The sequence below is a fragment of the Echinops telfairi genome, unplaced genomic scaffold (genome assembly GCF_000313985.2).
Source record: "Echinops telfairi isolate 266 unplaced genomic scaffold, ASM31398v2 ScPeMD7_3533;HRSCAF=4204_0, whole genome shotgun sequence".
Taxonomy (NCBI): domain Eukaryota; kingdom Metazoa; phylum Chordata; class Mammalia; order Afrosoricida; family Tenrecidae; genus Echinops; species Echinops telfairi.
The window spans coordinates 37,013,841-37,039,513 of NW_022107431.1; the positions used below are offsets into that span (position 1 = coordinate 37,013,841).

At 41.2% G+C, this 25,673-nt stretch overlaps 1 protein-coding gene across 4 annotated transcripts in view; it reads right to left on the reverse strand.

Annotated features, from left to right (window-relative positions):
* The window catches only part of EYA4 (EYA transcriptional coactivator and phosphatase 4), a 299,787-nt gene that overhangs the window by 126,630 nt on the left and 147,484 nt on the right, over positions 1-25,673 (reverse strand). For all 4 annotated transcript variants that reach the window (XM_004701992.2, XM_045294471.1, XM_004701990.2 and 1 more), the window contains exon 3: positions 24,182-24,231. In XM_004701992.2, coding sequence (XP_004702049.1) covers positions 24,182-24,231 — 50 coding nt within the window. The remainder of the gene's footprint in view (positions 1-24,181; positions 24,232-25,673) is intronic.

The following is a 25,673-nucleotide window of genomic DNA, read 5'->3' on the forward strand; positions in this document are numbered from 1 at the left end:
CCCTTTATACAAAAGGAAATAGCACAAGCAGCAGTCAGCATCTGCTTTGCAGCCACCACCGCCAGCCATGGAAAGAGGCCGCCTGCACCCCAACAGTGTGAGCGCAGCTGCGGAGCTCCTCCCCGCCCCCCACCCCCCCACCCCCCAGCTACACTCAGCGGTTCAGCCTCCAGCGTTTCTTCTTTACATAGGCTGTGAATTTATCTTTTCGTTCCTGATTTAACTATATGTGTTATTTTTGGTTGTATGTGTTATTTGGTAGGATTTGATAGATTAGTTGGGGGGGATGTCTGAAAAGCTTCTTTTGATTTTACGTTTTTTAATATAAGTTAATGGTAATGGTATCTTCACTTGGGCCATTTTGACTGCCATAGCAATGGTCTCCTTTCAGATAGTGGGGGAAACTTGTACAGCATTTTGAAAAATGCTAGGCCTGGAAACTGGGGGAGTGATATATTTTGCCTGGAAAATCCACCAGCAAAGCAAGCTGATTGCCAACTCTTCTGTCCAGGGTTAGGCAGTGTGTGAGTGAGAGGTGACTGGTGTGGGCACCAGTGGGACAGGCACAGCTCTGAAAGGACCAGCGGGAACTGTAGACACGGGAAGGCACAGATTTAGCCGAAAGATAAATAAGCATGTTTTGACACCTTATATTTACTTTATTAATGGCTCCCCACCTGCTTTATGATTAATGTTTAAACCAATCCTCCTGCATCAGGTGCCCGTTGCATCAGCTCTAACCCTCTGCAGCAATCACGGCTTTTACCAGGTTCACCTGGGGGCAAGATGCGATGAAATATGATACTCAAGTAACCTGCAAGATGCGACGAAATATGATACTCAAGTAACCTGCAAGATGCGATGAAATATGATACTCAAGTGGATTTCTTTCAACGAAGTCAGAGCAAGACTTTGCTTTGGCAACTAGCCTTTCTCAGTCTACATCATGGACGATTTATCAAGGGAAATATCCACAATTTTATTTCAATTCCAGAATCCACTAATTGGGACTCTTCTCAAAAGTCTCCAGCAGGTCGTCCATAGCATACATAGAAAAGGAGCCATGTTAGAACAGAATTTTGGAACAAAATGTCTATCTCCTATGTCTTTAACTCTTGTGACTAACAATATAAACAAAATCACTAGCCAATTGAACACGGATATATGAAGCAAAAGAAATAACAGTTGAAGAAATCATATTCTATAAGAAAAAAACCGAAGCCTATCTTGATATTTACTCAATGAGAGTTCGATCAATTGATGTACCTTCTGAATCTAAGTTCAATTTGAACATGAAGATTCCATTAAATAAAAACCTTACGGCTTAAAGTATTTTCCCCCCAGAAGAAAGGGGCACTGATTATCCAGGGAGTAAAAGTCACTCAAAATCTACCAAATAAACTAGTGTGAATAACGCCCCCCCCCCCCCCCCCACACACACACACTTCACCCCCTCACACACCAAATCTACATAGAATCAATTCACATGGTTTGTAAAACCAGTTTGGGCACTTCCAGGAATGGAAAAGAAGTATTCTTTTACACTTATTTGATTTCTGACCTGAGACAAGACCCACAACTTGGACCGCCCTTGGACCGCCCTTTTAGTTAGTCTGATCGCATCTCCAATATGCAGCCCTAAACATTCAGCAGCCACTCCGCCGCTTATATTCTTCAACAAAACAGATCCTAAGAGTTAATGCTTTCTTCCTTTTCCTCTTTCTTTCTTTTTTTTAAGTAGACTGCCAAGGAATGGCTGCAGGAGAAAAGACATACAAAAAAAGTTGGACCTATCTCATGTATGCAAGTAGAAGAAGTCAACCTCCCAAAGGCTTTCCAACTCTTGTTTAGACTACTAATAAACGAGCAATCAAGAAGGAGTTGTCAATAGGTGGAAAAGCCAACCATTTCAATATCCTTCAAAGATCATTGATTCCCCCTGCAGGCAGGAAAGGAACATCCACAACAAATAATATGTCTGTGAAGATTCCGTTTTATAAAACTTCCTATCTCTCAATATCCTGGTTTCTTACACATCCAATTTAGAAATAGAATAGTACAAGTGGGGGCACGGGAAGAACTGGAAATAGAAAAAATCGGAAATAATTGTGAAACCTTATACCATTCTTCCATTATCAGGGACAGGCCTGAATTCAGGTTTTAAACTTATTGGTTCTAAAAAGCATCAACAACCATATGGGACACTAACTTTGGGTTGTTTTCCTAAGGCATCCATAGGCTGTTGTTGTGAATGCCTTTGTTCCAATGCCAAGTGTCTGCAAAAGCATGGGTAGGGGGTTATCAGCAGCTATAAAATAGAGTTCACTACCTGTCTTTCACAACTCTGTCTTGGAAGCAGTGTGGCCAGAATGCTTCTTAGAGGCAAGGATGAGGAGAATTTGCCTCACCTACTTTGGACATGTTGTCAGGAGGAACCAGTCCCTAGAGAAGGACACCATGTTCGGTGAAATAGCAGCAGAGTGAAAAAGAAGGTCTTCATTAAGACAGATCCATAATGTGGCTGCAACAGCGGGTTCCAACATGTGAGCAATTGTGAGGCTGGCATGTAACAGGGCTGGCATGTAACAGGGCAGTGTTTGCGTAGCGATGAGTCAGAACCAATTTGAAGGCACCTAACCACAACATAGAAGAGAGTCCACTCCCTGTTGGTCACTCTGTGGGACTTTTGTGTTGCTATGCTGACAGAAGCGATGCCAACAATATTTCAAATGTCAGCCGGATCACCCAAGGGGAAGAAGTTTCCGCAGAGCTTTCAAACTAAGATAGACTAGGAAGAAAAGCCCAAGGACCTATTTCCAAACTTTGTTGTTGTTATTAGGGCTCCTGGAATCAATTCTGAATGAAAGTGACCCTATGTACAATGGAACACAGCGTTGTCCACTATGCCAGCCTCACAATTGTTCCTATGTTTGAATCCTTGGCTGCAGCCATTGAGGTCACTCATTTTGGACACCGCATCAGAAAGGACCAATTGTTAGAGAAGGACATGTTTTACTGAGAGGAGGCTCGGGGAAGGTGAGAGAAACCATCCTTGAAACACATGAACTTTCATGACACTAGTTCAGGGTTGGGCAACACGAGATTGCCCTGAGCTAGCGCTAACTCAAGGGCAAGTCACAGGGACAACGCACACAGAGAGTACCTGTGCCAGCAAAGGTTGAGAACCATATTGGGATGACCCAGCTGTGAAGACTAGCTTCATAAACACCATTTGCTAAGCCTTGCATTTACCAAGCCTTTTTAAACTCCCTGAGACACAGATTGGATTTTTAGGGCATACAGTAGTGTTCTGACTCTGGATTCAGGTACCTTGTGGGTAGCTAGGGTGTGTGTGTATATGGGGGTGGGGGACGGGCTTGAAGCTGCTCCTGAGATTTGGAAGAAGTAGGGAGGGCTCAAAACATTCAGCTACCATTTCCACGTGTTGGACAAATGTGTTATCAAAATAACAAAGAACTGATGCTTTCTACTTCCCCGTGGAGAAAGGTTGGTGGGTCACGAACACTTCAGGAGCACTACACACATACAGGTTTTTGGGGTTCTTTCCCATCTATGTCTGGTTATTATCCTCATTTATCTTTAATAAACAATCCCTAATAAGAAAACTTAGGATAATAACTACTCCAAGTGTATATACGAGGACGTACCCTCCAAAAAAACAGAATTTTTTCTCAAAGCTATGCACTTGAATTTTTTTTACAAAACAACCTTATCACCTTCAAAGTACTCGCCATTACACTTAATACATTGGTCACATTTGCAATTCCATTCCTGGAAACAGTTTTCAAACTCATCTGTTTGAATGGCTGATGATACCTCCCTTGTTTTTTCCTTCCTGTCTTCTACATCTCCAAACTGCTGCCCCTTCATGTCCCTCTTCATTTGTGGAAACAAACAGAAGTTCCGTGGAGCGAGGTCAAGTGAATAAGGTGCCTGGGGCAAAAGAGGCATGCTGGGTTTGCCCCAAACTGTACACTGAAATGGCTGCGTGAGCAGGTTCATTGTGGTGGCTCCCCCATCTGCCAAACAATCAAGCCTTTTTTGCCATACATGGTTTCACGATCTTTTCAGAACCTCTAAATAGAAAGCTTGATTAACAGTCTGACCTGGCGGAACGAACTCCAAATGCACTCGAAGTCGAGATTTTCGTCAGTTCTGGAAGTTGCCAGGCATCCAGAACCAGGTTGGTCATCAATAGACATTTCACCTTTTTTGAAATGAGAAAACCACGTGTACGCATGAGTTTTTCCCATACCATTGTCCTTGTAAGGTGTGTTCAACTTACAAGCTGTGTTCACAACAGCTTCTGAGGCATATTTGCAGAAACAAAATTTCATAGCTGCATGCTGTTTTCTTAAATTGTCCATCACAAATCTCAATGAAGGAGGTTGGAGCAAAACTGCTTTCATGAGAAAATTCACTGTGACCAGAGAGAACCTTCCCAGGTGACGCTACTGGGTGCACTAGCTCAAAGCAAGTTGCTAGATGCTCGCCTGGAGGCAAACATTCTTACTATAAAAGCTCCGCCAGCTTTATTCCCCCCCTTTGTCTGAGGGGGGCACCCTCATATGTAATAGGATATCTAAGAATATGTAAAAATCAGTGCCTCAGCTACACAGCAGCCTGCTTTGTCTCCCACTTGATAGCAGACAGGATGGCCCGTTCCAAAGCCAAGAGTCTTCATTATAACAGATGCTAGACTGATGGGGTGTGACGGGCTTGGCATTCTGCCAGAGCATATTAATCACCTTTTCCCAGACACTAGCACGATATCTAACCTCCCTGTAATTGGGGATACATGATCTTCCAACGGAAGAGTGATAGAAAATGAGAGAATGAGCAACACAGAACAGACCAATAAAATAGGCATATATCACTACATATAATTAGACTGTCCTTGTTCTTGAGAGTGCATTATCACAAGATAAGGAATTTCTTCAAAGATATCCCTGAGGAGCTTCCCAGTTAGGTCAAGCCTATAAAAATTGAGCAATTGTTTCCTAAGCGATCCTTTGTTTCCAGGGGACAATTTTACACCCAGTGTTGCCTTAAAGATAAAAGTGTCATGTCCCATTAAAAGAGTCATCCTGAGAAAAGGAGAAGGCAGGAGAAAAGAGACATTCATTAATTATACATTTCTATTTCAAATAGAGAAGAGTGTGGTGACTTTAATTGGAGGAAGATATAAATTAGTACACAAACCAGGAGATTCTTGAAAATAAAAACTGGAAAAAAAATAAAATAAAATAAAAACTGTACCTCCCCCCCTTTGAGGGGGATGAATAACAGAAATGTGGGTGAAGAAATAGAGCAGTCAGTATAGGAGATGAGTAATAATAATATATCATTTATTAAGGGTTCATGAGGGTGGTAGGGTGGGGAGGAATGGTAAAAAAAGATAATATCAAAAGGCTCAAATATAAAGATAATGTATTGAAAACGATGATGGCAACATATGCAAAATTCACTTGATATAATAGATTTATGGATTGTTCTAATATCTGTAAGAGCTCCCAATAAAATGATGTAATATTAACAATAAAAAAGAAAGTAAAAAGAATCCCTTATCAGAAGGTGCACTGGGACCACGGTTGTCCATTGGGATTCTACCTGGGGCAAGAAGAGATGTACAGCCATGTTGTCATAGCAAGCAGAGAGGGCTGGAGGACAGGTGTTTTTCTGGTACTTCTGGACCATCTACATTGGCGGTTCTCAACCTGTGGGTCACAACCCCCTTTGGGGGTCGAAAGACCCTTTCACAAGGGTCACCTAAGACCATCGGAAAACACATATTTCCGATGGTCTTAGGAACGAACAAGACACCACTCCTCTATCCCTCTCCAGGTGGGTCCACCCACATACAAATACACCCACTTACGAGTACCGGCGTGAAGACTGTTCCCCATGCTACACCACGCTTCAAGACAGCATTTCTTTTAGTTGTCATTAGAAATAAATATTTCACAATATATAATTACAGATTGTTTGTGATTAATCACTATGCTTTCATTATGTTCAATTTGTAAAAATGAAAATCCATTCTGCATATCAGATATTTACATGATGATTCATAACAGTAGCAAAACTACAGTGATGAAGTAGCCATGAAAATGATTCTATGGTTGGGGTCACTACCACATGAGGAACTGTATTAAAGGGTAGCAGCATTCGGAAGGTTGAGAACCACTGATCTAGACCTTCAAGGAATCAGCAGTATGACTTACCTAAATATTCTGAGCTCTATATCAATATAAGCAATAACACATTTAAAATATAATCACTTTGTCTAGGAGACACACTGCCATTGAGAACAGGGTAGAGCTGTCCCTGTGAGTCCCGGAGATTCCAACTATTTACAGATGGAATGCCTTGTTTTTCTCCTCTGGAGCCAGCAGGAGATTTCAAACTATTGGCCTTGGTTGGCAGCCGACCACATAACCCACTATGCCACCGGTGAGTGGAGAATGCATAACGTGGTGGATTACGTATTGGGCTGTAAATGTCTGGGTCAGCAGTTCAAATCCTCCTGTCACTCCATATGAGGAAGATCAGGATTTCTACTCCTGTAAAGAATTACAGGCTCAGAAACTCACAGGGGCAATTCTGCTCTGTGCTATAGTATCACTATAAGTCAACACGTGCGAGTGGCCCCAGGGGAGACTAATGTATGCAGGGCTCCTGGTGGTCATACTGGAACATCCTATATGACGTTTTACATGGTTACATTTATGCTTAATTTTTCTCTGAATCCTTTTGGTGTTAGACTGCCATTTGTCAATACTGGCATTCTGCCAGTTCATAAGGGCAGTACGTACTTAATATTTACATAGTAGGGCAATCACTTTTTTAAGTATTTGCCTATGTCTCATTTGGGCCCCATTTTACAGACCAGGAGATTTGAGACTCTGAGAAATGAAGCTCTTGACCGCAATCCCATGAAAGCACATGCACATCTGCCTTAATCTCACAACCTAAAATGAGGCAGAAGGTTCGAGAAAGCATGCTTTGCCCCAGCATCGCGGAAGCAAGTAGGCAAGTTGTGGGGAACAACTCGAGGACACCGGGGTTTGCTAAGGGGCTTCTTTTCTTTCTCTGCAGTTCACAGGTAGGTCTGTGTAGATGAAATCTATCAGATAACTGAGTTTTCCAAGTTAGCAGAATCTTAGAAATGAATCATAACGAAAGTGAGGAGGTTTGTTAAAAATACAAGTATATACACATGTTCTGAACTATCTTTATGTTGGGTACTCTCATTTAAAAATGGAGATTTTATTTTTAGGAAAAAAACCATTTTAGTTATATGACTTTTAAGATTACAAAGACAGTTATTTGGCACAGTAACCATGCCAGACAGGCATCAAGTATCAGGTGATAGAAATTCATAAACACATGAACAAAGAATCCATTCATCCTTTGGCTTATTGAAAAGCAAATGAGAACACTGTGTAGGTTGCTAAGACAACTGAAATGTGATGATCAAATGTGAGATAATGAGCAGAAGCTCTGTACCTTTAGAAATTAAAGTTTTGGAATCCCCTCTAAGCCCTCATCTGTATTTATGGCTGAAGCTTTAGGAGCATTATTTTAAGAACAAGCAAACAAACAGAATGACGGAAAGCAGGGTTTTAAGCTTGGCTGGTGAAAAAACTCAGAGCCTTTCTACGAAGCGTGAGCCCTGGCCTTGGAGGATGTGTGGAGGTAAGAAAGGTGTTCTTGGCAGGAGGTCAACCCTATCGTGTAGCAATGATGGATGAGGTGCCTGCCAGAGATTATTACCAAACAGTAAAGAGGAAATTATTTGCAATGCATTTATTAAAATTCCATGTAAATATTTTCAAAATATGGGAAAGTGTAAGTTTTTTTTCTCGAGTGTTGCTATTTCAAATGTGAAATATTGCCACATGGTCCTCCCAGCTGCTCTCTGAACACACCAAGCAAACTGCCCCCTCCCCCACCCCAACCCACTAGACAGGCCAGTCCCTGTGGTGCCTGACTTCCCCCACCTTCTGTGGCTCACTGCCTTACATCCTTCCAGTCTTTGCTCAAATAGCATCCAGTTTAAAATTACAATCTACTCTCCTAGGTCCATACATCCGATCCTCCTTTTTCATTCCCTATTATCATGCCCGAACACACTCTGTTATCATGTATGCTCCAATTGTGTTCACTGAAGTAGCTCAAATATTTGGACCAATGTCTGACATCTAGGAGATTCCCAGGAAAGTGAAACTTTCTGCTCCCCAGAAGAAAGATAAAGCTATCTGTTCTCATAAAAATCTAGTCTCAGAAATCCCATATAGGGTTGCTATGAGATGTAATTGATTCAGTGGCAGTGGGTTTAGTATAGTTTTTGTAGAATTGAATTGCTGAAATACTACAAGATACCCTTGCTTTGTTCCCACTGTTAAGTTAGGCCAACAAAATGGGAGCCCTAAAATATCCAGCTAGAAGTCCTGCTGGCATAGTGGTTATGGGCCACAAGGTCAGCAGTTCAAAATCACCATCACTCCCAGGAAGAAAGATGAGGTTTTCTACTTCCTTAAAGAGTTAGTCTCAGAAACCCATGGGGGGCAGTTCTACTCTGTCCTATAGAGTCACCATAAAGAGAACTGGCTCGATGGCAATGCTTTTTGTTTTGTTTTTGGATCATATTAAATCTAGAATGTGTAAACCAAAGAGATATCAACCCCAGAATAGCCAGATGGCTTTGTGGCTCAATAAATCCTGGGTAGATCACCAATCACATGGTGTATACTCACACATGATTGCTACTTTATCCACAATGTTCATGATCATTACCATGACGATGCAAAGTAGGGTCTGCTGGGAGCTAGTTTAGGTCCTCGGAGTAGGAATCACTCAACAAAGGACCCTTTATGTGAAGCGCTACTCTGACCAAATGAATTCAAGGCAGTCTAGAAAAGGACGGTCCTATCCGAGGAATCATACAGACTTTGAAAGGGGCAGGTTTGCTGTAGGAGAAGCTGGTCAGTAAATAGCCGTTTTCTAGAATTAATCACAAATACACGTGAGGGGATCAGACATTTTAATCAGATATTTTCCCTGTTCTAGCGAAAAATGGAGGCTGTCAGGAAGAAACAACCAGGCGCCTTCCTTCTTCCCATCGCCCCCCCTGCCTACTTCAGGCCACATGTATTGTTTCATGCTATGACAAAAGACATAAATTCCCAATGTAGACAATTTAAAAAATGTGTTCAAAATGTGTGTGTGTCAGTGGTGGGGGATGACAGTGTACAATACCTCTCTCAAATAATTTTTTTAAAGTCTCGGTGGTAGTTCCATAATGTCATGTCAATTTGATAAATAGAGTGAAGGGGTGGAGGCTAGTCTGTCAATTGGGCCACAGCCTGATGGTGCCTCCTTGTGGGTGTGGCCTTCTCATAAGGAGGGTCCTGGGAACCTCACCTCTCTCTCTCTGCTTCACTTTCCTGTTGATGAGCCACTTCAGGCCACAAAATGACAGCCAGAGCCCTAGAGATATGTCCACCGCCACTGGATCTACAAGACTTTGCACCCACTAGCTGGTGATGTTCATGCATTCTGCATCATTGTGTGAGTCTGAAGAGGGACAGATAGACAAGTATAGCATTACTGAAGTGGTATCCGATTTATGGACTTGATCTGGACTGGGCTGGAATGTTTGTTTGATACCCAAGATGTCACCCCTCCCACCCCCAAAACGGAAAAAGCTCTGCTACGCAGACCTTTTGTAGTACATATTTTTCTCTGTAGGCAAGCATCGAGCAACTCACTCTTAGTGCACACAGTGGTGTTGCCTGGGAAGATTCTTTCTGGTCACAGTGAACTTTTCATCAAAGCGGTTTCACTTGAATCTCGTGTCTTTGTGATGGCTGATTTAAGAGAACAGCATATGACTGTAACATTTTGTTCCCTACTCAGGAAAAAATCCACAGAACTGCTGTGCTGTTGAACACAGCTTACAATGGCAGTGCTATAGGAAAAACTCAAGTGGATGAGTGGTTTTCTCATTTCAAACAAGGCAAAATGGTGGTGACAAACTTTGTTCTGGATATCCGTCAACTTCTCTAATGGACAAAAATGTCGACTACTACTGCATCCGGAGTTGTTCCACCAGGTCACACTGTTAGTCAAGCTTTCTATTTAGAGGTTCTGAAAAGATGGTGTAACAGCATGAAACAAAAAGGCCTGATCTGTGGCAGAAGGGGGACTGGTTTTGCCACCTTGACAATGTACCTGCTCACACAGCCATCTCAGTGCTCCAATTTTAGGCTGAAAATAGCATGCCTCTCTTGCCCCACGCACCTGACTCATCTGACCTCGCTCTGTGCAATTTCGTTTTGTTTCTGCTGCTAAAGAGGGATATGAAAGGGCAGTGATTTAGCAAAGTAGAAGAGTGAAGGAAAAATGAGGTGGGTGCTGTCTACCATCCAAACAGATGAGTTTGAAAACTGTTTCCAAGAATGGAATCACAGATTTTGACAAAGGTATTAAGTGTAATGGAGAGTACTTGGAAGGTGCTAAGGTTATTTTGTAAAAAAAAATTAAATACATAGCTTTGAAAAAAATCAGTTTGGGGTTGTTTTTTTGTATCCCTTCATATGATTACTTCTTGATACATATATATATGAGTGTCCCTGGATTTGTTTCTGTAGTCAACCTGTCCTAACACAGTCTCTCTGGTCATTGGGGATGATCTCATTGCTGGTTGCACTGCCTCCCGGCACTAAGCTGTCCTCACAATTTCCACCGCGGTACTGCACAGTCGGAAACCCACCAGGGACCCCTCAATGTCTTTAACCGAGGGCTCCAAAATGTCAAATTTAGATTACAGATTGATGTCTTTCTGACTGTGTGTTTTTAGGTGTCCTTGGGAATTGGGCAAATAAGAGCAACAACAAACAATGGTCTAGCTGTAGACACTTATTTTGGTAAATAACTCTCAGAATGATAAAGAACTTTAACCACAGAGTGAGATTTCCTATCAGACAAACATGTCATAAGGAACAAAGCACACAATTTTAATTCACATTGGTATCTGAGAGCAGAAAAGAAGACCGGGCTCCTTGAACAGAAACTCTCCAACCTGGGGTGAGGACAGGAAAGGTAAGAATGGTTTGAAGGATGTATCAAAATAGGTGAATGGAGTTAACTCTTAATGTGAAATTTGGCTGCTGTTCTATGTAAACATCTCTTCTGAACAATGTCTGCTTTTCAGATCCTAGTTGGTAGATGTTTGGCCTAGGATATTAAGCACAAGTCTTCACATCAGTGGAAATGAGCAAACTATTGAATTTTAGCTACCTGGAGCAAATTACAGGAGTTCTGGTGGTACAGTGGTTATGCATTGGGCTGCTAACTGTGAAATTGGCAGTTTAAAACCACCAGGGGACAAAAATGAGGCATTATCATCCATAAAGAGTTACAGTCTTAGTAACCCACAGGGGCAGTTCCACTCTGTCTAACAGGTTCACCATGAGTCGCAACCAACTCGACGGCAGTGAGTTTGTTTTGAGTTTGGGGTACATCACAGTTGTATAGTTTTATATAAAGTGAACACTTTGGGGAAGGTGTCTCTTGGGCAGAACAGATTGATATCTATACACTCTAAGCAGGCAGATGATAAAATGTAGCAGGTTCTTGTTGACCATTAGCATAGCATAATTTTCTTGGAAGTCTTTCTCACTGCTAATCTCAAAGGTTGTCCCTGATCACTATATTTCTCTTTCTGTTAATACTTTTCTCAAAACCCCCTAGGAATTTAGAACTGAGATAGTAGAGAAGAGATTGGCTCATTTTGATCCGAGTGAAAAACGAGGCAAAAATTGTAAAACCAAGAACAGTGTTCCATGGATATATTTCTTCCATTTCAGTGCCTGGAGTCAACCTAGCCAGATAATGGAGGTAGACAAGAAACAGGAATACAGCAATAACTCCTGGCTCCTACACCTCTGAGCTCCAGCACATCTTCCTCTTCCCAAATGCTCTACGATAGTACATCCTTGCTTAATAATAAATAACAAACTGAAACCCCCCTTTCTGATTGAATTAGGTTATAATCAGTGGTAGAATAATTTAACAACTGGTTTGCTGTCCTAATGACTGTTTTCAGTATTTTAAAAAAAGGAATACTTAACCAAGAACAATAAAAGAGGTACACATAATTAGATTATGCCATATAAAATGTTTTTAAATATTAGTGAAATAATATTAAATAATAACTGACAAAAAACAACAGAACTGTGTTGTTGTTTTTTTTTAGATATTTCCATGTAGCTTCTTGATTGGCATCCTCACTTGTAATATTCTTCACTTTTATCTGAGTATCATCAGCTGTGTGACACATCTCTAACTATCTTTTCGCTGCAGAGTAGTATCCCATCCTTTGGAGATAGACCAATTCAATAATAGTTATTATATTTGATATCTTACAAACAAGTGGCTTCGCTCCTCTGAACATAATATGCTCATCTTTGAAAAGCCCCTGTCCACTTCTGCTGAACTCACAGCAATTATTCTGACAATATTTTTAGTTCTTTGAGCTCTTTAAGGAATTACATAATTCACTCATAATATCTCGTTGGAATTTGGGACACAACACAAAGTGAAAATAAATGACAGTTTGTCACCCTCTGAGTGTTTGGTACTTTTCCCCTTTATGTTACATGTTTGTTTACTGAAGTAACAAACACGGGGAATAAAAATGTAGTATTTCATCAAAAGTATAGTGAGTATTGTGAAATGAATATATAAATATTACAAGTATGGTTCTGAGTAATTTTTAAACTATGGATATAACTAGCACAGGCACTTAGAATATGTTGTTTGAAGATGAGTAAAGAATGTTAATTTGTAATTTCCACCTTGGTGGCGGCCCAGCTGCCCACCTTAGAGAGAACTCTGATTACAAGTTGCTATTTTAATAACTGGTTTGCCAAACTCAACAAAAAATTAAGTATCAATTCTGCAGAACTAGTGTGAACCAGCTGAATCCCACCACTACCTAGATGCATGTATGAGTTCCCACAGAGACAGCCTCCATTGAGGCTGACCATCAGATTTGTGTGTTTACATTGGACAGGCTACCAAGCTACCCAGCTTACAGAGAACCCGAATAACAAGTGTCATTTTAATAACCCCAGTATGTCACACTTACCAAAAAAATTAGGTATCGGTTCTGCTGAACCAGTGTAAACTGGTGAAATCCCACCACAGGTTATACTGGTAGTGGCAACCACTAAGTGTTCCCAAGAAAAAAAAAATCAAGAATTCAAGGCAGCTAAACCAGTGTCAATTTATGCAATTTCCAATTCCATTTGTTTCTTCATATGAATTAAATAGGTGTGCTAACCATGCATATAGAAGCATAAATCTCAATTTCAGTTCCAGGTCAATTTTTATATCTCACTCTAGGTTATAATTCCCCATATCATCTTAAGTTTCTTCTTCTCCTCCTCCTCCTCCTCCTTCTTCTTTTAAATTCAGCTAAATATCCAAGTCTTACATGTAACCTTTCCTGTCCACCCTAGCCCAGGGCACAGTGTTGAGACTGAATCCCAAAAGTATTCTTCTCCTGTGTCTTTTCAGTGGAATGAGCTTGGGAGCCAGAATATGGCTACAAAGTAAAACATACTTTTTACTCAAAGATCTATATAGAAAATGAGAGAGGAGAAGATTGAAAGTAAGACCTATATAACTGGGGTACTAGTGTGTGTGTGTGTGTGTGTGTGTGTGTGTGTGTGTGTGTGTGTGTGTGAGAGAGAGAGAGAGAGAGAGAGAGAGAGAGAGAGAGATCCTTTTCTTGGAATGTATGTTCTGGAATCCATGTCGGAGCAAGATACTCGTAATTTGGGAGCTAAAAGAATACAGGATTCAAGAATATGAAATGAGCCTCAATAACCATCTAAGAGGCTGGAATGATAACAACGGTAGAGTGGATAACAGATAATCCCTCAACTCATGCTGGCACCAATTAGACATAAAGGATTAACATCCTCTTTTTCACTTCTTGTCCACAATTCTATTTTTAAGGTTATTTGTTCCTGCATCCTTGTGTACTCTAAAAAGTGTATTTAACATTGTCTGATATGTGAGTAAGGCAACAGCATTTAGAAACTATCATTATGAAAGATTTGTCAGAAAAGCCTAGGCAAAACAGGAAGACAGGACTGGATCCAAGAAAAACACACGCACATCTGTTGTACTGAATTCAGAGGTGAGTGATGAGGGCCTATACTTTCCGAGTGGGATTAGGAAAGAGCAGAACATAGGGGATTGAACAACATGGCAGAAAAAATTAAACTGAACTTGGTGGCTGACAATCTGGAAAGGAGCTAGAGAAGCATGTCAACATAGGCTCTGAAGCTGTGGAGCGATGGCTGAGAATGTCTGGTGGAAGGAAGGAAAGACCTCAAGGAAGATATGCAAGTGACAGTTTTCAATAAGTGGAGACGCTCCACTCAAGTACTCCCTCAATGCAAGAACACTGTTCTATTAGCCTGGCATTCCATGACCTTCGCTACACAATCGCTGAAGACAAAGCAGGTGCATAAGCAAATGTGAAGAACGCTGATGGTGACTGGCTATCAAAAGATATAGTGTCTGGGGTCTTAAAGGCTTGAAGATAAACAAGTGGCCATCTACTTGAGAAGCAACAAAGCCCACATGGAAAAAGCACACCAGCCTGTGCGATCATGAGGTGTCAATGGGATAGGTATCAGGCATCAAAGTACAAAAAAATCATATCATTGTGAATGAGGGGGATTGTGAAGTGGGGACCCAGAACCCATCTGTAGGCAACTGGACATCCCCTTACAGAAGGGTCATGGGGAGGCGATGAGCCAGTCAGGGTGCAGTGTAGCATGGATGAAACATACAACGTTCCTCTAGTTTTTTAATGCTTCCCCCCCCCCCCACTATCATGATCCCAATTCTACCTTACCAATCCAGCTAGACCAGAGGATGTACACTGGTACAGATAGGAACTGGAAACACAGGGAATCCAGGACACTCAGTCCCTTCAGGACCAGGGGTGAGAGTGGCGATACTGGGAGGGTGGAAGGAAGGTGGGGTAGAAAGGGGGAACTGATCACAAAGATCTACATATAACCCCCTCCCTGGGGGAAAGACAACAGATAAGTGGGTGAAGGGATATATCGGACAGTGTAAGACATGGCAAAATAATAATTTATAAATTATCAAGGGTTTGTGAGGAAAGAGGGCCCAAGAGGGAGGGGACAAAATGAAGAGCTGATACCAACTGCTCAAGTAGAAAGAAAATGTTTTGAGAATGATGATGGCAACAAATGTACACATGTTCTTGACACAATGGATGCATTTATGGGTTGTGATAAGAGTTGTACGAGCCCCAATGAAATGATTTAAAAACAAACAAACAAAAACCACAGGCACACACACACATACACGCAAGCCAAATAAAGATACATAGCTAGCAACTGGATTAATTGTTTCTTGAGGGGATGTCAGGGGAAGTTGGGGGGAAATGCGGGGCTAATAACAATGAGTACAAGAAAGAAGAAAATGCCCTAAAATTGATTGTGGTGATGGGTGTACAGTTCTTCTTGATATAATTGAACTATTGAATTGCATGATATGTGGATCATGTGCCAATAATACTTTAAAAACACTAAAAAACAATAAGTGGCAACCCAAGTTGGCAAAGAAAAATCCATCATGAAATTATAATAGGAATCTGTGGTTAAGCAACATGTTCTAGGAGGAATGGGCAGATTGGATTTGTGTGTGCTACTTATTTAAAGACCTTTATTGAGGACCTGCTTTGTGCTGGTTACACACTGGGGTGAGACCCACCAGGTCTGCAGTTGGAAATCACCACTCTGGGGGAGCACGGTGAGGGTTTCTGCTCCCATGACAATTCACAGCCTTGGGAAGGGACAGCAGCAGCTCCCCTCTGCCGGCAGGTGCTCTGTGAGTCACTATCAAAGTGATAGCGGTAGGTGTGAGTGTGAGTGTGAGACGCACCGGGCCCTGTCTTTTCACACTAGCAACACATGGTGAAGGAAAGCTGATAGGTCTTTCAGCCAGCAGCGATCACAGCTAGGGAACGAAGAAAAGGGTAAGTAAAGGAAGTTCATGTGAGGGAAAAGCACATATTTGTCATGAAGGCCTATGGCAGTGGGACTGGGCTAGTCTGCTGGACAGTGAAGGTCTCTTGACAAATAAGCAGTGAGTAGAGTTTTGAAGGATGAAATGAATTTATATTGGTTAAAAAGATGGCCGGAAGATGGAGAGAACGGAGGAATGGGGACCTTCTACCGAGGAGAACCTTGGTGGAAGGGGCTGGAGATCATAGGAGGTGGCTAGAACCCGGTAGGCGCTGTGAGCGATCTCAAGATCTGTGAACAAGACAATCTGTTCGAAAGTACAGAATAGAGAGCGCGTGCAAAGATGAAGAGTAAAACTGGGATCTGAGGAGAGTGAAGCAAAACCTAAACCCACCTATCTGTGGATAATATGTGTGCGTAGTAGAATCTCTTTGTCGTTTATCTACAGCTTTCTCTCTCAGTTGTTGTAAGGATCGGACATGTGACATTTTAAACCCGTCATAATGACTCTTGTGTGCACAAAGGGTGTAAAGATCTTTCGCAGGTGTTATTTCACTCTCACTTGTGCACCCCATCTGGGAAGAGGGTCCGTTTTGGGAAGAGGGACGCACAACAAAAGCCCAAAGAGCATACGTAACACTCCAGCTCTGGAGGACAGGGCGCAGGGTTTCCTCGCCGATGGAGCCTTGGCCAAGACGGCTGTTTTCTTCGCGTTCTGAGGCTGGAGCCCTCATGGGGGGTCGAGCACACTGTGACGTTTGGGCATCACAGGCTGTTCCATCGATGAGTCTTCCGGATGGCATGTTTTCCCTCCACCTTCATTCTACATGGGACAACAATCAAAGCCGTGGTACTAGCAGCCAAGAAAGTAAGTGGCCTATTGCATGAGGCAAATCTGCTCCAAGGTGCCTTTCTGGAGCTTAAAAAAAAGACATTACTTTGCTTCAAAGGGACAATTGGACGGAAGCCATGTTTTCAATTGCCTCACATGTGTGTGAAAACGAGATTTTTGCAAAAAGGAAGACAAGAGAATGGATGCAATTGCATTGTAGTGAAGTATATTGAGTACCTGTACCCTGGTCTGCCAAGGGAATAAACAGATTCTCTTAGAAGAAATACAACCACAATGCTCCTTGAAACAAAGATGGGGTGAGGCTTTAAGCTCGCTGACTTTGAACCTATCAGGGAAGAATTGCTAGACAAGGACATACAGTGTGGTAAAGTGAAGGGTCAGCGAAAACAAGAGAAATCTTCAAATGACATGGATTGACACATTAGCCACAACAATTGCCTCAAGGATACAAATCAAAACGAGGGCAGCACAAGGCCAAGCAGCACGTCCTTCTGTTTTATGTATGGTTATCAAGAGTGGGAGCCCACGTGAGAACAACTACTAGCAACACATGAAACAATAAGCATAAATACCCATGAATCCCCACAGAACTATCGGAAAGAGCTGGTCAGAAACATCTATAAGAAGGCATTTAGTAAACAATAAGGTCAGTTGGAAGCAGTGTTTTAATAAGAATGGAGATTTGGCAGATGCTGAACACAATGATCTGAGCTCAATAAGCTCCGAAAAGGCTAAGCTACCCCCGCATGGAGGCCACGATGCACTAGGTGGATGGACGCAGTGGCTGCGACCAAGGGCTCGCCACCAGCGCGATGGTGAAGTGGCGCTGGACAAGCCATTGTTGTATTCTGCTGTACCCGGGCTCCCGGCGTCAGAACGAACTCAACAGCGCCTACCAACAACAGTTAACAACAAAACAAACTGTCCTTCACTCTTGTTCACAACCAGAATCAACTCCCAAACTGCAGCAACCTGACAACATATCCCAGAAAAGGCAACCTGGATCCAGGAGAACTAGAGCAAGGGCCAATGGAAATGATGGAGAGGCAGGAAGGCGTCTGCCTGCAGGAGGACAAGAATTCAGATGAGATGAAACAAATTGGGAAGAAAACAAAAATTAAGCTGTAGTGTAAAAACAAACAAACAGTATAAAAACAAATTGTTGTCGATTCCAACTTTTCACAGCCCTGTAGTACAGAGTAGAACTGTAAACGTGCCCAAACAGACCGCCACACGGTTCTCCAGTGGAGCAGCTCGTGGGTTTGAACTGCTGATCTTTCTTTAACATCGAGCACTTAACCAGGGGGCCACTCGGGAGCCTCAAACGACAATATGTTAAATAAATCACTTATGCATAACTTACCAAGGACTTAATTCTTCAAATCCTTAAATAAAAGAAGTAAATGGCACTCAGGCTATCAGTCATTTTCATGATTGAAAAAATGATAAAATTATATTTTATCATTTGAAAGATGTGTTTCTCAAAAAAAAAAATAGAAGGGATCAATTATTACTTGGGATTGCAGTTAGTAGTTTCCTGGATTCACTAGTCAAAGAGATGGTCCTTGTCCTTGAGTCAATTCTGACCCATAGAGACCACTTACGTGTAGAGGAGAACTGCTCTATAGGGTTTTGAAACTGTAACCTTTTATGCTTCTGACTAGGTTTGAACAGTCAACCTTTTGTTAAGTAGTTGAATGCTTAGCCATTTGCACTATACTGGGAGTCCCCAAACAACAATATGCTAATAATTTAAGTCCAAGAAATGGTTACCTCGTGCCAGGGTGTGTACAGACTGTGTTATTGAGCGAATCTCAGTTTATTGTAATTATACTCCCAACTTTTCCAAGTGATGAAGTGTAGTCTATTTTTATGCCTCTGAGAGATAGAATATTGGGATCAACGAAGTTCTGATCTGACTTTGTGAAATAATATAAGGGTCCTTGGTTTTCTCTATTATGAAAACAAACATCATTTAAGGTTTAGACAGGCAATTTTATACAAACAATTTAGCCTACTGAAAGAATTGCTATAATTTTTCCCACTAGCAGATGAAGAAAACATATATGCATATAATTCATCAGATACAATATTGTTAAATCACAACTATTCACATGAGATACATTGCATTTTTAAGTCTTTACATCCAACGTTGAATAGGAAAACCTTATGGGTGTCACTTAAAAATCAGATATTAAACTGAGATTAATCCTAAAGCCTCTTTAAGAAGCAAAGAGACCTTGCTCCTTCGTTTAGATAACTGTAAATTTATATATCCTAGAGCCAGAACATTACCAAGGTCTTGGTAATTTCAGGCTATCATGAAGTGTACTTTAACCTATGAAGTGGAAAGAGCCAACACTCATTATTATCCTCAGCAACTTTTTATTCTTTACCTGAGAAAAACACTAGCATCATCTTAGATTTCCCATGCCATCGGTGCATCCTGTAAGTCTATGATTCTCTCTCAGATATCCTTCCTGTATTCTGCTGGCAGCACTATGCCCAACGTGAAATGACTCCACTAAGGAAAATACCTGGTGCCAATCCTAGAAGTCACTTTGCAGCCCAATTCACTTCACATATGAATCTCCAAGTGGCATCCGAGAAGAATATTCAACGTCCTATGGACTGCCAGGAGATAAAACAGACCTGTTCTCAAGGACGTACAGCCAGAAGACTACTAGAAGCTAATAAGCCAGACTCTGTCTCGGGTATTTTGAAGAGTCAGAGAAAAAGAAGAAGACCCTCGGTGAGATGGATTGACACACTGGCTTCACCACGGGGCTCAAACATAGCCCCCACTGGGAGGATGGCACAACGCAGGCCATATTTGGTTCCGTGGTGCAGTCCCATGGGGTCAGAACCAACTCCATGGTACTCCACCACTGCAACCTGGTCGGTCAGCCAACGATGAGAGCAAATGTCATGCTCTGAGTTTTATTTTCTTTCAGTGCCCTTATTTCTTCTTGGCAAAAGTGTTCTACTAGCTAATGGCCCAGAAAGGTCAAAGCAAAGCGAGAGAAAGGATGAGAAAGAGACGAGGCTGTCTCCACTGTAGAGATCTACAGTCTGAGAAAACCGATCCGGGGAAGCAGGGAGTCACAGTCAACCTGGGGTCCGTGGGCTCTAGTTGTTGTTGCTGTTGAAGGCACTCTGAGGTCACCAAGGTGTTTGTAGAAAATGCAATGAGGGCATGAAACAAAGCATATCTTCAGGTATGAAAAGGTATGAAAGTAGAGAAGTTAAAGCACAAATATGATATTCATGGAATATTCTGCTATAAATTGGACACATCAGGGAACTCTTATATCAAATAAGAATCATGTCTTTTCAATGGTAACTGGGAAAGGGCACAGATTTATAGCATTAAAATGAACCAATAAAATTGACAAAAATATGTTTTGCAGTTTATGTTTTCAGATGGTTTATCTAGTAAAAAACTTAATTTTAAATTAAGGCACAATATGAGAATCATGGAAATCTTAATGTCCTCTTGTACCGAGCTTGTGGTTAACAGTTGCGGTAGAAACAGAAGCCGATAACAGTATGTGAGGAACATGAGTCAACCATGTAGAAGAGAGTAAAATGAAAAATACATTTCAGGAATGTCAGGGGTTTGTTTTGTTTTGTTTTTAACACAAAGCACATTATATATGCCTGCATCAAGCTCAAAATCATTTTATGAAACAGAATATACTGTGCTGAGTGTCTGTTTTATTTTTTGTACATATGTACAATACTAGTTCTAGGCAGACATCACTGCACAGGTTAGGAAACCCTCCATGACCCTCATCTACCAGCCACATCTGCAGCCCAAGTGTTTGGTTCCAGAGGAAAAAGTAAGGCTGAGCAAAACAAAGAATTTGCTGATACACAAATGTCATTCCAAGAATTCGCCTCACAAAGACTCCACACCCAATTTAATTACTTCCCTACCATAAAAACACTTTCCATCTGCATGTATTCTAATCATTCCAAATCCAAAACTAACACACTGTAAAGCTAACTAAATAAATGAATGGCATTAGCTTTAGATTCCAGGGCAGCAGTATTTGGTGAGGCAGTGGGTTTCCAACCTACCTTTTATGCTGATGCAGTGTTCTGTTCAATTCTTTATTCAAGATTATTTTTAAAAATAGGATTAAGTACCCTCAGGCTTTAATTATCAATTCATCCATCTCATTCTCTCACAGAGGGAAAAGGAGAGGGGGAGAGGGGAAGTAGAGAGAGAGTGAGTGTGAATGCTAGTGCTTTCTAATGAGCAAAGAGAAGGCACGCACATGTGTGCTCGCTTAATTGTGGTGTGTCGAGTTGTACGATGTTGCGTCATGTTTTGTTTGGCTGTATTTTAAGTTTAGTTGTTTGGGAAGGCCAGCTTCTAAAAGCTGGACCCCAGCACGTGCATACAACAAATATTGGTTTGGGCAGCATTTTATGTTTTGACTACTCAGTGTGCTATTGTATCCTTCTTATACACAATGTTCTCCAGCACATTTTTGTTCTCTCTTTGTTTTTTCATCGTTGCTCTGACTAATTGCCAGTTTTGATATTCCCAGACTAGTATCTGTGAATGAATAGCGTTTCCAAGAATAGCCTATTGTGGCAGGACCATGCAGGCAGCCCCGTCTTCATGTTACTGACACCAACTACTGTGGAGACACTGCCTCTTGTAACTCGCAAAATGGCTCGGCAACCTTGAGCCGGTCAGGGACTTCTTTAAGGGAGCATGGAAGGCTACCCAGCTCAGCTTTTAATACATAAGGAGTGTTTCATTTGTTTGTTTTGACGTCACAAAGCATTAGAGTCGCACTACGATGATTTGTCTACATTTGCTCATTTTATACAAGGAAGCTTTTAGGAGCAGCTAATCATGATGAACAAATGCTGGTTTCTAAGACCTCCAATCGCCTTTCAATTAGGAGAGACATACTACAAATGACTAAGTACTTTTGAATATTCTTTTCCAGACAAAACTCACCTTAAAAGTAGAATTCATACTTTTAAAGTTATCTGGGCTGTGAGTCACTTGATAAAACAAAAATGTCCCAATCCCAGGCTGAAATGCACTGAGCACCTTCTTGGCATCTTCTCTAATTTTCAGGTTCAATGTGAACACTGAATCAAATAGTGATTTTTCTGGCTGTTTAACTTTTATTGAGGCATACTTATTTGTCAAACAGTTTGGAATGGACTCAAGGGTAAAACAGTTTGATATAAAATATTAATAATGAGGACAATTATACATACTGTTCTGGTTTGATTTTACCTTCTACTAACTCTCAAGGTGATCTGCCTGTCAAGATGATCTAAATACATAATTCTTGTCAAGTGTGCCCCAGGTATGTCACTCACCGAGGTCAACAACAAGATCAGGAAGAAAATTACCCAGAAAGGATGCAGCCCTGGTCTCCCTTCCCTGTTCATATCCTGGGATTATGCTGCTTTATCATGAAAATAAAATAAAATAAAATCCTTTAATATTTCAACCATCTCCTAATGATCCGCCCATAAGCTAAACACCTTTGGCTCCATTTTGATACTTATGTATAAAGAGCAGAGATCCAAAGTAAAAACAGCACTTCATCGTATTATATAATCTTACCAATCCGAAGGAAAAGGCCATGCACCATCACTTAATACTTATAGAAATCAATTAAGGGAATGTATAGGAACAACATCAGGCTGTGTAAATAAAAAAAAAAAACAACGTACTCAAACTGAGAATGAGGTATCGACAATACATCGTCTTTCTTGAAAAGGAAAATATAATGGCTGTTAACATTTTCCTTTATGTTTGATTGTTTTGTTGTGCTAAGAAAGTCACTGTACACACTGTATGTCAGAGTAAGTATGGTAAAATAAGACCCACCTTTACTATCAAATAGAATGCCTTAATTTGTTGTCATATCACTACGAGGGTATTAAGGACTTAACATTATCATGATGTACAATATTTGTACTGAAGCATTTAAAACTGAAGACTCCGTTTTGGATAAATAAATAAATAAATAAATGAATAGATAAGCAATGAAAATGTGAGGCCTGCCATGATCAGGCATCTGTCCCAATAGCTAATCGGTGTTCAATTTCTGTAGGTAGTGGCCTGGCCACTTTCATTCAACATTTCTATGTTCTCCAGAAAACCAAAAGGGTTAATTTCTATGCGTTCCAAACAACTCAAGGTTGAGTAAATTCTGATTTTTCTAACTTAATTACATCCCCCCAAATCTGGCAATATTTGACTGAAATAAAATGTTTTTTTCAAGTTTTCATAAAAGTTAGGCTTGAAAGTTATCCCATTTCAGGGACAATTTCCAATATGAACACGTTGGAAGAGGTAGAGAGAAAAATCAAGGTTACCTTAAAATAAGAATCTAATAAAGGGATACCTGCAAATACTTCTAGAAATGTTTCTTTTTCTCTTTAAAACTGACTTCCACCACAATACTCTTTATTGATACTCACACAGATGGACAAGATGTTTTATAGTTTCCATACGTATCAGTTCTTAGGGAAATGCAATGCTTAAATTCACAGTTATGTATGTCAAGAGGATAACTTCTGTTGTTATTGTCGATTCAAATCATAGTAACCTTATAACACAGAGTAGGACTGCCCCATAGTGTATCTCAGGTTGTGAAGGAACCCTGGTGGCATCAGGGATTAAGAGTTGGGCTGTTATTCACAAAGTCAGCAGTTCAAAACCACCAGCTGCTCTACAGGAGAAAGACAGAGGTTTTCTGTTCCCATACAGATCAACTGCCTCAGAAACCTCAAGGGGCTGTTTGACTCGGTCCTACAAAGTCTCTATAGGTAGGAACTGGCTTGATGGTACTGAGTTTAGCTTATTTTTTGGAATCTTTATAAGAGGAGACAACCAGGACTTTCCTCCTGTGTTATTGTAGTTGTTGATGTTAGGTACCAGTGAGTCCAACCCATAACGACCTTATGCACAACAGGACTTTGTCCTTCCCCATCCTCACAATTGTTCCTCTGCTTGAGCCCATTCTTGCAGGTATGGCGTCAATCCACCTCCTTGAGGGCCTTCCTCTTTTTCTCTGCCTCGCTGCATTACCTGGGCAGCAGTTGGTAAGTTCAAGCTGCCGGCCTTTCCATGGGCCACCCAGTGTTTAACCACAGAACCACCAGCCCTCCTTTCTGCTGATTCTCTGAAATTGCTATTTTGCCGAGTGGAGTCTTAGGCTGAATTTCACTGTACCTGGGATTCTGGGCTTCTGAAACATCTGACTCTGCGCACGTTTTCTTTACCTGTAAGGAAAAAAAAAATACTTGTCATCCTTACATGAAAAGACAACTTTCTTACTCAAAGGTCATACATTGATTACACCGAGAGTGACTGTAGCTCTGCTCACCAGGATCTCTGTAAACTACCCTCACGTTTAACAGCGGCGGTAGCCAGTACTACACAGTGTACTTCATTATTGTCCCAGGACCCTTGGCCAAAAGCACTTCCCTAGGCTCCATTAGCATGCAAAACGTACAGTTAAAGCAGCTCCGGAGCCACCCAAGCGGGAACAAAGAAACCAAAGAACCAGGTTTCCCACTTGGGAACTAGAAAGCCATACTGTCTTCAGTTCACTGAGAACTGTTTCCCCAATTGATTCTACTCTTGTCTCCTGGTAAAATGCACAATAAGAAACACCAGGTTCTGGGGCAAAGCATCATGTTAACGAAAACCCTCAAATATGACTTTTCATTTTCTCGATCCGGTGTTGTATGTTTTATATATTGTATCAGCATATCAATTTAGTTTTGGCATCGCTGGGAGACTATTCACAAGTATATGCAGTGTATTTTGCACACTGTAGCTCAACTCTGTGGTTTGCTAATCCACAAAAGATAAAGGGTCAACATACCTCATTGCCATGACTACACATGCTAACCATTTTTAGGCAAAAGCTGGTAGCATATTCTCTGAAATAAAGCAAAGCACAACTCTGCCATCTTTTGAAATTTTACATCCAGCACCAATGCCCATGTCGCATTATTACGGTCACCATGCACCTGGCGATGAGTTGGTTTGGTTTAAAGAATCCCTCGTGGTGCAGTGCATTACACACTGACCTGCTCACTACAAGGCCAGATGAGCCAACGCACTGTGACGAAGATGATGTCTTCTGTTCCTGGACAGCTATAAAATCTCAAAACCCCCAAAGGGACAATTTTACTCTGTTCTATCGGGGTGATGAGTCAGAATCAAAGTGAGGAGAGCAGGGTTGGCTTTGGTTTTTGAAGAGGCATTGTAGGAAAGGCGGATTCCATTTCAAATGTTAGCAGTGATGATGGGAAATGCGTGACACGGACATAGAGATGACATAGTTTGAATATTTCTAGTACCAAGGCCTATGTGCATAACTGAAAATATGCAAGGCATTTATTTCCAAATGTGTAGCTTGGGAATGAAAAATGAGTCACGTCAAGGGGAAACTTGTGTGGCATGAACTTCGATATGAATGGAACCACATAAGGGTATGTTTTAAATTTTAAAGGTATTTGGTGTTGTCTTTCTAGCTCACAATGTAAGTTTTTCCTTCTCTAATTCAAAATGCTTCAAACAAACTTTCAAAATACACTACACTTTCAAAACTCTGTGTTATTTGCTTTAAACTCCAAGCCTGGAAAATCAATTATTTGTTTGACATTCTTAACTGTGTACTCTCTTTGGCATGCTGCATATGCATTTATGTAAT